General features: G+C 39.4%; 2 protein-coding genes across 11 annotated transcripts in view; both read left to right on the top strand.

Moving 5' to 3' along the window:
• Positions 1-8,727, top strand: part of UHRF1 (ubiquitin like with PHD and ring finger domains 1) — a 45,915-nt gene extending 37,188 nt beyond the window's left edge. For all 5 annotated transcript variants that reach the window (XM_016432098.2, XM_016432097.2, XM_056822466.1 and 2 more), the window contains 4 exons: positions 1,597-1,720; positions 1,806-1,963; positions 4,972-5,070; positions 7,269-8,727. In XM_016432098.2, coding sequence (XP_016287584.1) covers positions 1,597-1,720; positions 1,806-1,963; positions 4,972-5,070; positions 7,269-7,415 — 528 coding nt within the window. In that variant the 3' untranslated portion in view covers positions 7,416-8,727. The remainder of the gene's footprint in view (positions 1-1,596; positions 1,721-1,805; positions 1,964-4,971; positions 5,071-7,268) is intronic.
• Positions 8,728-11,837: 3,110 nt separating this feature from the next.
• The window catches only part of KDM4B (lysine demethylase 4B), a 308,063-nt gene continuing 307,181 nt past the window's right edge, over positions 11,838-12,719 (top strand). For 3 of the 6 annotated variants that reach the window (XM_056822463.1, XM_056822464.1, XM_056822465.1), the window contains exon 1: positions 12,082-12,323. Coding sequence is in view for 1 of the 6 variants with exons in the window: in XM_001375298.5 (XP_001375335.3) it covers positions 11,974-12,323 (350 nt within the window). In the remaining 5 variants the exon portion in view is untranslated. Of the gene's footprint in view, positions 12,324-12,719 lie in introns of all 6 variants that reach the window. The other 3 variants (XM_001375298.5, XM_007488942.3, XM_007488941.3) reach the window with 3 other exon arrangements.

Here is a 12,719-nt window from a genome sequence, read left to right on the forward strand (position 1 = left end):
GCAGTCACTCCTTCGTTTGGGTTGTATCATTTTTGACTTTGGTCAACATGTTTGGGTGTAGCTCTTTACTCAAGGCCAGTTATCACCTGAAACTACCACACATCAAACATTGATAGGTAATTTTGGAAATGATTGGTCATAGAGTGGTAAGAAGAATCCTGGAGCCATTTCTTAGTTTATAGAGAATAAAAAATAGTACTTACATTTTTCTCTTCTGAGATTATAAATCTCACCTGACTGCCTAATACAGCTAACATTTATAGATTGTGTTGGTTCTCTTAACTTTCCTGATAGGTAGTTTCTGTGCTTCTGTTTGACAGAGGAAGAAGGAGAGTTAAAATGACATGTCCAGAATCATATAGCTAGGAGGTGAAAGGCAGAATTTGAATTTACATCTTCTTGATTCCAAGTCAAGCACACTAGATAGCTATTACCCCACCCTAGTGCCTCTACTGCTAATCAAAGAGCTCTAAAGAGCTCCCTCTCTTGTGGCCAGGCATTTTATAGTGAATTAATTGGTGTGGGACTGTTTAAATATAGAGGCCTAGTATCAAGAGTATAAATTGACTGTACACACTTGGGATCATAAAGAGTTGTCATTTTAGCATGATTTTAGTACAATAGGGGATTTTTAGATGAAGAGAAACTAAAACCAAAACAAACCCAAATCAAAAAGGCTATTACTAGAGGTGAAAATATTTCAAAATATTTAAACCAGTAGGAAGTACTGGTTTAGTAGTAGGAAGAATTTTGATTGATTTCTCATCTTTTCACAGAATCATGAAATTGAAAGACTTCAGAATTCACCCCATCCCCTACCCCCAAAGTCCTTATCTAAATCTCCTCTCTAACTTTTCTGATAAGATGTATATTTTATATTATCAATAGTGTATATGTTTTGATAAAACACTTAATGGATACTGCAAATATTTCTTGAATGCCTACTGTGTACATTGCTCTAGGTGTTACCAAAGAAATAGAAGACTTCATCTATGCTCTTAGAGATATCCAAAAGGGTCATTCTTCAGTTATTAGTATGAGTATGGGTAATATCTGATTTCATGCCAATTGAATAATATTGACTGGGAGTTAGAGAACTTGGAGAAATGAATGTGTCCCAGAGTGATTAAGGAATATATTCCTGGAGGAGGTCAGAATGGAGTCAGAATCTTGAGGATGAGCAAGACAAGCTATTTGAGGAGAGATGATTAGCAGAAGCAAAAACTTGGAGGCCACAATGTGTCTAGAATGGTTAGGAGATTGGCAGAAGGTGGTACAAACCACAGGAGAGTATGTTGTCAGGTGGGAGATGAGTTCAATTGGTAAGTGAGATTGTGGAAATTTCAGGAACCAGGACTGATAGAAAGTTTGTGATTCAAATGAACTCTTCTGTGCTAATACGTCCATTTAAAAAAATAGAAAACTGAGGCAGAGAGTGCTAAAAGTTAACACACATAACTATATGGTTACCAAGTCTGGTACTGTAGACAATGCTGGTATCAAGTTCCAATAGAAATGGGGCCACTAAACTATACTTAAGGATCCCTGTGAGCTATATGTCATGAACTTCACTTGACTTTTATTTCCCCCTTTTAGTATCCTGAAGGATATTTGGAAGCAGTTGCTAAGAAAGAGAAGGAAAAAGAAAATAATAAAAGTGATGATGAGGAATTGACATCTCCAAGGAAAGGAAAGGGGAAGAGGAAAAGGAAATCATCAGGTTTGTGTTAGAACAGCAAATCTCCGTAGCTTTACTTCAAAGGCAGTGAAATCCCCTAAGACTGACCCCGTGTTCTTTCTTTTAGGGGGTCGAGAGACCTTTTTGGACTCTCCTAGTACAGATTCCAAGAAGACTAAAGTAGAACCATACAAACTAACCTCCCAGCAGAAGACTCTAATCAAGAATGATGAATCCAATGAAAAACTGTGGAACGAAGTGTTAAGTGCACTGAAGGATGGGCCGGTAGGCATGGAGTGTTTTTTTGTTTGTTTGTTTTAATTTTAGTCTCCCTATTTGCTTAGGGGCATTTATTAAAGTGCCTGAGTAAACTGGATAGATATCCTAAAAGTTGATTTCTGATCCGTGAGATATTTGTAAATAAGTAATTTAGATCCTCACTAATATCCTATTTTGATCCTTCATTGAAGTGTGCTGTTGAGCCCTGGGTTCTAGAATCCTGTGCCAGAGACACACAATCTGCAGGGCCTACCACATAAGAAAGGCTTGGCTTTGGGGTCGGTAGACAGTGTTTCTGTCATCTGAGAACATGTAGAGCCAGGTGCAGAGAGGCACAGCCCAAGAAGGCTGCTAGCCAAGGGGTGACTTTTTGGAGGGGGGGGTTAATGATAGAAATTATTATAAGAGTATTCTACACTTAAGAAATCTATAGATTTTGTTAAAGCATTCAATAATTTATTTTGATGTGTTCTTAAGAAAAAATTTTAAGTTGTTATTAATGGGTAAAATAAATTGGACATGACAACCTTTCCTTTGAGATGTAGTCACAGAGACTCTGTAGTATATACAAATGTATTGTTTCACAGCTGAGTGTATCAGATGGTCTTTTGTACTTGTTTCTGCTATTAGGAATTTCATTTAACCAAAAAGATTATTTTATGTAAGCATCAGACTAGGATAATAACATTTTAGTGTCTTCTTACTTGTCATTGCTACAATGGCTATTATCTTCTGAGAAAACTGGACCATCTTTTTGGTATTAAATGTTTTATTGGCATTTTTTAAAGAGTTGCCATCACTTCCCAGGGACCTTGCCCTGTTCCACAAGTAGAACTCTTCCCTTTAAACAATGTCCCTTTAAACAATTAAGTATAGTAGAGTAAAACACACCAACATAGACTGTGGCCAGCAGTATATATCTGTCTACACACCTAGAGTCAGCCATCTCTCTGTCAAAGAGGTTTAATATCACTTAGGCTTCTCTAATTGATTACTGTATTGATCAGAATTTTGATGTCTTTTATTGTAACTTTCCATTATAGTATTGTGTTATTATGTAGATTATGCTCTTGGTTCCACTTATCAGTTCATACAAGTCTTTGTAAATTTCCCAGAGTATTTCATAATTATCAGTTCTAGCGCAATTGCATTTTATAATGATAGCTAACCTTTATATAGTGTGTTGAGGCTTGCATATTGTTTTATATGTGTTTTCTTATTCTCACAAAAACCCTGGAAGTGTAGGTGCTCATGTCTCCATTTTGCAGAGTAGAAAACCGAGGCAGAGAACACTTAAGTGTTAACATATAAGTATATGGTTAATCAAATCTGTTACTCTAGACACTGCTGGTATTAAATTCCAGTAGAAATGGGTCCACAAAACTGAACATAAGGATCCCAGTATTCCAACTGCATGTTTAGAGAATCACATATTAATATTGTCTCTAAAGGCAGCTAGGTTAGTGCAGAAGATGGAACTCCAGGCCTAAAGTTGGGAGGGCATGGGTTCAAATTTGACCTCAGATACTTCCTAGCTATGTGACCCTGGAGAAGTCACTTAACCCCCCATTGCCCAACCCTTACTTCTCTTCTGCCTTAGAATTGATACTTAGTATCAATAATAAGGGCTTCACACATACATGTTGTGTTCTATTCTTATTTATTTTGCTATTTCCTAATTATACTTTAATTTTATTTGGGTAGTCCTGGGATGTATTGCTATTAACAATATATGATTGCTATCTCTGCACTCCACCACCTAACAACCATTAACATACCTTAGTTTGTTCAATTGTTCTCTGTTCCGTGGGCATCCACTGTCACTTTGTTTCCAGTTCTCACCTACCACAAAAGGTGGTGCAATAAATATTTTTCATATATGGGACCTTTCCTCCTATCATTGACCTCCTTGGGTGGGATTGGTCAAAGGATAATATAGTTTTACATTTCTAATATAATTCTGAATTGTTTTCTAGGACAGTTGAAACAATTTACAACTCCACTTAGAGTGCATTCATATACTTATTTTCCTTCCTATGTTCCCATCTCCCTTAACATTTTTCTTTTTAAATTTTTGTCAATCTGATATTACTTAAAATATTGTTTTATTTTGGAATATTCTTGATTGATGATAGTTTGTTCTTTTCTTTTTCTTAACTGTCTGTTTATAGCCTCTGACCACTTACCTACTGCAGAATAGTTAGTTTTTCCAAGAAGTAAGGTGGTAGCTTGGATATTTTTAGCTTTGGATCAAATATTACCTTAGTAGAAGGACCTTCGTCAGTAGAGTTCAGTTTTGTTTTGGATATAATCCAGTTCAGAAATTTTTACTTGAGAGCATGTGTAGAGTTCTGAATTGTGAAATTCTGTATATGACTTTGATTTTATTGGAATTGTATGCTTGGACACTTCAGTGTTAATTATATACTTATTTCTTCTCCTGTGTTTTTCCTAACACTGTAAGATTATTTCACAAGACCCTTACAAACTTGTTTGATACAACTTTCTGTAAAGGAAATGTCAGTATATCTACTTATTTGTTGTGGAGCTAAGCCTCTGTGGGACCCAGAGAATGGGTGTGATATCTAGTAATTAACTTAATTGGTTTTATACTTGCTGAGGCAGTCTAGTCTTACTTAGTGGTAAAAGTACTGGTCTTAGAGCCTCTGCTTCATCACTTACTAGCTTCATGACCCTGGGCAAGTGATTTTCCTTCTCCCTCTGTTTTTCAGTGTGCACAATAAGAATACTAATTCTTGTAATTCAGCACCTTATGGTGCTGTTGTGAAGAAAACACTTTGCAACCTTCATGCTTTCAGAAAGGTGAATTGCTAGTCTGTCCTTGAATCACAAAGTCTTTCTCCTGAATACTAGGGAGCATTCTACTTTAACTTAGGTTTCAGAACTGGAAAGAGCCTTAGATGCATTATCTACTTCTACTTTTGAGGATTGTGTTTTGTATATTGGGTCAGAGTATTGTTGCTGGTTTCAAACAATCTTTTTCTTAATTATAGAAATTCCTGAATAAAGTAGAAGAAACATTCCTGTGTATTTGCTGTCAAGAGGTAGTGTTTCGGCCAATTACCACTATGTGTCAGCATAATGTTTGCAAGGTAAGTAATGCTAGCCATTCCTGTGCTGTATCTTTGAGGGAGATAATGCTGAATGACCTAGAAATGAGCTTCACAAAAGTCCCTGTGGATCTACAGCGTCTCTTGTCATTATGTGTCCTCTTGTCTTGATTTGAATATTTGTAGTCTTGACCTTCCTAACCTTGTGTAAGTCAGCACACCAAATTTTTGTGTAGTATTCTTCATGTCACATACTAATCTTTGTTCAGGTAGTTGGTAGGGTGGCATCATAGAACACTGCTCTGTTGGTAATAGGTATGCTAGTCTTGATTTCTTCCACTGACTAGCCATGTGACCTTGGTAAAGACCAATCTCTTGGTCTCCTATGCATAACAAAGGGTTATGATAATATCTAATATCCAGTTCTGAGATTTCTGTTATTCTCTTTTTAATTCTCATACTCTAGACAGGCCAAACTGTGCTATGCACTGTCACCCCATACATATCCTATATGTTCTGCTTTCTGTATCTGGAATGCAAAATATTCTAACACTGTTGAAATCCTACCTGTGTGGCAGAAACCCAGCTCAAATACCACCTCATCTTTTAAACCTCTGAGCTGTTCCAGTGGTAAAAGATCTTTCTTTTCTTAAGCTTCGCATAGCACTTTTTTTGTACCTATCTTATGTTTTTATTCTGTTCTAGTGTGTATTTATGTGTTGGAACACTCACTTGTAGAGCAGTGATGCCCAATCCCCTAGTACCACCCTCCGCACCTACCACAATTCTCTGTATGCCATGAGCATTTTAATTACTGATTCTTTAGTTAAGTTTGTGTAGTCCTGAGCTGGGCAGCTGTATGGAGCATGCATCAAACAGCGCAGCAGCAGAAATTCTACCCCTTTCATGAATTTCATAAGCTTTAGCTCTTCCTTATATTCTCTACCTTGAGCCCCTGTGCGTTGTCACCCCAGTCATCCTCCTTTCTGGCCAGTCATCCAGGGTTAGCTTTAACATTGCAAAAGAAATTTTTTCTCTTTTACTGAGGCTCTGTCTTCCTCTTATGTTTTAGTGGCCAAGAACTTTTTCGGGGCCTATCTTGGGAAGAGAGCATAAGGCTTTGTTGTTGGTAGTAGTCAAACGCTGCTCATGGAATCAAGCAAAGAGGTTACAAACATTTGATTGTGTGAGCTTTGCATTGGATATAGTCATATGTGTTAAAAGAGGAAATATTGGAAATTTTTTATAAGAAAGATGGAAGAATAGTTTTATAGCTCTTTTGAAGGACAGGTATTCCTCATATTTTAAATAATGCTTAATTAAATAATTGCCCAGTTCCTGACTAGCAATTAGTGGGATTTTTAAAAAAGTAAACTTAAATTGGCAAAAAAAAAGGGCAAAATTTAATGTTCAACTCATTTGTTTGCAATAAAAAAATGTGACTATAAAACATGAAAAATTTTTAATCACTTATTTGAATCCTGACCCTACTATTTGTTTACTACATGACCATGGGAAAATTATTTAATTGCCTGGTTCTTATCTTCATTTATAAAAATCAAGGGCTGGAGTAGAAGACATGTCTAATGATCCCTTCTAGCCTTGGCATTCTACATAAATGCTCAGACAATTCTTAGAACAACATTTTGCATATTTATGCCCAAGTTGACATATTTACATAAATCAATAGTTTAAAAAAGCAACCCAGAAAACTCCCAAATCCAATCTGATTGGATGAAATACCATTTCAATTATAATAGAATTTGATATGATCATTTCTAATAACCTTGACCATTTCCTATTCTAGTAAAATGAAGGGTCTCTTTCCTGATATCCCTTCCAATTCTTCCAATCACATCTGTGATTCTATGATCTCATGTAACAATTTATTATTACCAGTATCCTTGAGACTAGATCTTGGTTTGTAGAAATGCTTTCCCTAGGAATCTAGCCTTTGGAAATGAAATATAAGCTAGCAATCTGAATCATCCTAATAGAGTCCATTTGTAGCTTAGTGTTTTTCTATACTTAGTAATAGAGATTTGACACGGGTAGAAGAGGTAGCAAAGAATTTAGAGAATCATTTTAATGACTCACATGTGAGTTTTCTGTGTAGGATGCAACCAGTTTAATAAAAGAAAAAACTGAATTGTGATAATGGTGACGTATGGGCTTCTCTGTGTTTAACATTTGGTTGCTGTTTACAACTTGTTCTAAAATCTTCCAAACTTTGATTGCAGGATTGTTTGGACCGATCCTTCCGAGCCGAGGTGTACAGCTGCCCAGCTTGTCGGTATGAGCTGGGTAAATCTTACTCCATGCAAGTGAATCAGACGCTGCAAACTATCCTCAGTCAGCTCTTCCCAGGCTATGGCAATGGGCGGTGATTTTATCAAGCACTTCTTTTTTCTTACTTTGATGGTAAAACTTGGCAGTGGGTTTCCAGTAAGCTTAATTTAAACACAGAGCTTCACCTTTTCCCTGAAAAGATTTGTCTTCCTTACCCTTTTAAAAAAATGTTTATAAACTTTGAGGGATTTATTTTATATGTGTTGTGGCTTTTTAAAAATGTTGTATACTGCATTCAGTTTTCTTTCCCAAGACCTGCAGTTTATAAGCATAAAATTTTCCTACTTTTTGTAAAAGCTGCTAATGAACCTGACATTAAGTTCTCAAAAGATCCCTCTCCTATGTAGAATGTGGCTTGGTTGCTAGAACAATCTTTGTAAAAGTCTGTGGATTTGGCCTCAAAGGTAGAAGTATGTTCAGCTCTTTGGCAATATTTTGATGTTCAAATTCTCTAAGATGGTTCCTGGTATTTTTGGACCTGTTGCTTGGATGGTTTTTTGAGAAATTGTTTAAAGAAAAAAAATCTTGCAAAAAATGGGTTATACTCTTTTTCAAGGCCATTCTTTACCAGTTTATTTTTATGTTTAAAATAAGTATAAAAAGCTCTCGGCCCACATTTAGCTAAGTGCTTGGGGCAATACAGAACGCTACCTCAGCTGGACGCTTCTTTTACCGAGGGAACTGGTTGTTCAGCCAGATGCTGTCTCTGATCCAGAATGCCATTGTGGAACATATTAGACCCATTCTTAAGTGCCTTTGGTCTGTTTCTAAAAGACTGGGTTCTTTTTAGCACTGAAATGTTGAAATTGCCAACCAGATTATATTTCTTCCTTTGAAAATGGAACACTGTAGCCAAACGTCATTAGCGTGGCATTGTAAACTTTGAAACTCTTTTGCTAGGGTGCATTTTGGTAAGATTAATTTACATTTATCATTATTTTAAATGCATTTCCATTTCAAAATGGAGCATTTCGTAAGTGAGGAAATTTTTCTTTTTTTAAGACACTTTTCCAAATGAAATTTTTTTCAGTTACTGTATATGAACCAAGAAAGATAACTTAGTTTTAGGGTTGGGGTTTTTTTTTTTTGTGTGTGTGTGAATGGATTTTCAGTTTTTCTCACAGTACCCAATGTTTGCAGTATCATACCTCAATGTAACAGGGATATTTTAACTCGACTGCAGACAGACTGGAATGATGCTGTTTTTTTGTAAAACTTTTCCTTATGGTAGAATATTAATGGGTAGGATTAAAACAATGAAACATTGTGTAGGCTTTTTCAAAAAAGCTCAGATGTTTTTTGTACATGTGCAGATTCTAAGTTCTCAAAATAAATGCTTTTAAAGATGAATGTGTGTTTTGTTTTTCTTCATAAAATGTCTGGAAAAAAATTTTCAGATTTCTAACATGGTTTTCTTAAATCCTGAGAGTGAATAGATATGTTATTGGGATTGTGAAGATTTCTGAACAGCTGGTGATGACTTGCTTTTTTTGTGTGTGATTGTAAGAGTCTGATTTTCATTCAGTATGAATTTTTCTAACTCCCATTTCTGTAGCACTTGAAAGGAAACCTTCCAACACTCTTGTACATTAAGTAGTGCATATAAGATAGATTGAGGATTGAGATTTGGAAAGATCCTCAGAGGTCACCTCATCTGCCTACCTCATTTTACCGTTGAGGAACTTGAGGCGGGAAGAGGGATGTGATTTTCCCACAGATACCTCCTCTAGCCAGAGTCAGTGCCCCTCTGACTGTCATATTTTCTCATTTCCATTTTATAGTTAAAATGAGATTGTGAGAATTTTTTATCCTGTGTCATAATCCCTCCTTGTTCTGTTAGGGGTATTAATCTCTTTCTGGGCTCTGATAAGATTAATTGCAAATGTTGAAATCAACAAGTATTTATCAAAGTCCACTTAAATGTAATACTTTAAGGTAGATTTCAAATTTACCTGTGTAAACCAATTGTGAGGTTAGCATCATATGTGTGAAATGAATCCTAGATAGGGAGTCAGAAAACTTGAGTTTGAGATCTTTAATGTACTCATTTGCCTGTCAAGATAAATTGAGCTGTTGATTTAACTGTTGTACTGCTGAAGACACAGAGGGGCAGGCATTTGCTTTGGAGGCATCTTAAGTATGAGGCAGAGAATGATTGTTTGGACGTGGGCATGTTCAAGGGGCAAGCAAATGAACTAAGAAAAGGTATCTTTGTGAAGATTTCTAAAACCTCATGTTAAACTTTCATATTGCAAAGACCAGCCCAGGGAAAACAAATTTTGGATTGATACATAATAAAGAATTCAACTTAGGTGTTCCGTTAAGAGTGCCAGGCCTGAAGCAAGAGGATTTATCTTTGAGTATTCAAATCTGGCCTCAGGTACTTATTAGCTGTGTGATCTTTATTGAGTTACTTAACCCTTTTTGCCTTAGTTTTCTCATCTGTAAAATGAGCTGGAGAAGGAAATGGCAAATCACTCCAGTATCTCTGCCAAGAAAATCCAAATGAGATTACAAAGTGTTGGACATGACTGAAATGACTAAACAAAATAATAAAGAATACTGATTTTTCCCCCCCACTTTCTGTCAAGGGGATAAAAAGAAAATACCTCCAAGAAATCAGTAATACAGATAAAAGAAATAGTTTATAACAAAGGAAGAGAGAAAGACAATGTGCGATATATTTTAAAATATATGCCATTTTTCTACTTGCAAAAAATGTAGTTACTAAAAATACTGGAAATTCAGTTTTTAAACTTGGAAATATTGTATTGCATTTGGCTCTGTTTATGTACTTCAGTAGAGTATATTCCAAAATGTATTGTCAGAGAAGGCTCTAGGAGACCTGAAAATTAAAGGTGCTGTATGAATGGAAAATTTATATAATGTATTGTTTCAAAAACAGCTTTTCTGAAGGTAAAGGCAATGAAATTGGACCAAATCTTTATTTGCCATGGTTCTATAGCAATGGGCCATGGGATTGGGCATCCATAGCTCTGGTGCCTAATAGAGAAAAGGCATTCAAATATTTGATAGAGAAAAAGTTTGGGAGGTTGGAATCAAGTAATCTGGGTCCTGGCTTGACTTATGTCTGCCACTGGGTTAGCTAGGTTAGGAGATGGACCTTTTCCCCTGTGAGCCTCAGTTTATTCATTTGCAAATTAGAATGGACTTGGGTGCTTTGTAAGTATACTTAAAGTGCTTAGATTATATGAATCTAATAAATTTACAATCATGCTTGCTCTGTGTCTTTACTTGAGTATTTTGAAATATGAATAGAAAAATAAGAAAAATGAAATGAGCTCTGCTGGTCAGGAATTTACCTGAAAAAAACAAACAATATAATTGAGGTCTTCAGGAGAGGCTTCATGTAGAAGGTGGTGGTGTTCAAAATGCCTTGAATGGAAGTGAGGAAGGAGTGTATTAACAGGCTTGGAGACAGGAGATGGAATATAGATGTGAAGAACTGAAAAAGTTGGAGAAGGGTAGGAAATGGCTCTGAAAAATTGTTCCAGAAGGGTTTTTAATAAAGTTGAGACAATAGGAAGCCCCGTAGGTGAGTCAGATCAATACTTAAAATCCCTTTGGCCTGCTGAGACACAAGTGGAAGTTTTGAGTTGGATGAGTAGGGGAGAGAGCTTAAGCCCTTTTGGTCTCTTTGTGACTGGAGAGATCTAGGAATGGGAGGCCAATTAAGGGTTGCAACAGTTTAGGAGAGAGATGATGGGGACCTGAACTAAGATGCTTAGCTGTGAGAAGAGAGAAGGGTCCAGTTCAAGAAATGCTATGAAGTTAGAAATGGCAAGAAAGTTGAGAATGGGAAAAGAGGGAGCTCACAAGGAAGATCCTCAATTTTCTCAGCTAAGGGTAGATCTCTTCGGGGAGGGAAGAGGTTTGGAAATAGCTTCAGTGGGCAGATAGGGAATTGTTTAGAAATCAGAAGCAGATTTTGGGGCACTATAATTGAAAAGGGAAACAGGCAGTGGTGAATGGGAAAAGCTGTGGAGTTCGGGTTCAGAGTGCTTGGATTCTGAGTTCATTTCTACCACTTAATGTATGACCTTGGGGGAAAAGTCACAACCCCAGGGCCTCAGTTTTCTCTTTATGACCTGGGCCTTGGGTCCCTCCCCACCCCACCTGGGAGAGGGGCCGGGCATTCCGTATTTTCCACTTGTCCAGAAGGTCTTTCCTTCCCTTTTTCACTTCCCTATTCTTTTCTCAGGTGCTAAGGTCTCTACATGCAAATTGGAGAGGTCTCCAACATTCGGAGAAACCCCACTCTCCCAAAGCCCTGGCTGCTGTTGTGCTGGGCATCACGTACTCATTTCCCAGCCTGATTGCTAGGGCGGGGGCTCTACTGAGAGAGACTTGAGTGACTTCTGCCATATCCATTCTTTGCGCCTCCGGCTTGCCCTGCAGCCAATAGTGGTTCAATTTAGTGCAGCCGGTAGGCGGGCCCTAAGGTACCGTTGTCAATCTCAGACTGTTTAGCCATTGGGTTGGTCGAGAGAGGCTGAATGGTGTTCGCTGGGTCCAATGGGAGTGTGACCGGGCAGCAGGCACGTGGGAGGGTCGGGAGTCCTGCGAGCTAGTCCAATGAGGAGGTGCGGCCTCCCTGGAGGCCCGGCCAATCCGTGCCCGAAGTCCCTTCTAACCCACCTCTTTGCTGGCCAAGGGGCCGGGCCTTGCCTTGTTGATCGGCGGAGCGGAGGGGGAGGGGCGGAGCTGTCAGCCGTGGCCAATGGGCGGGCGGGTGTGGGTGCTGGGGCCAATGGCGGCCGGGGCGGTGCGGGCCCATCGCGGATAGAGCTTCTGCTGCGGAGGGGTCGAGTGCTGGCCGAGCGAGCGAGCAAAGGGGCCCGGTCCCAGCGAAGGAGCCAGAGGCTGCTGGCCCAGCCACCCCGCGACGGAGTGACGGAGCTGACGCGCCGGGCGGTGGCCATCAGGTGAGGCCATGGGTGTCTTCGCCTTGGCGTAGGGAGGCCCAAGCTGGAGGAATCTCCCTCTACCCCCCGCCCCGTTCACTCTGCGCCGCGGCAGCCCCCTCACATCCCTGGGGAGGTGACGCGAGGCGGCGGGCGTGCGGGGCCGAGCCGAGGTGGCCCATTAGGGACGAGCGCGATGGCGGGCCCGGCTGGGACGGAGAGAGGGCCGCCGGGCCGCAGGGCCGAAGACTGCGCTGTTTAGGGGCTGGGGAGCGAGCCCCGCCGCCCCAGGGCGTCCCGGGCCCAGCCTGGCTCCTCTCCCCGCCTCCATCGCAGCGCCTCCGCCGCCGCCCTCCCCCGTTCATTGTCTCCAGCGCCCCGCCTGGCCGCTCGGGTCCCCGCGCCGGGACCGGGGCG

The sequence above is a fragment of the Monodelphis domestica genome, chromosome 3, assembly GCF_027887165.1.
Source record: "Monodelphis domestica isolate mMonDom1 chromosome 3, mMonDom1.pri, whole genome shotgun sequence".
In the NCBI taxonomy this organism is placed as follows: Eukaryota; Metazoa; Chordata; class Mammalia; order Didelphimorphia; family Didelphidae; genus Monodelphis; species Monodelphis domestica.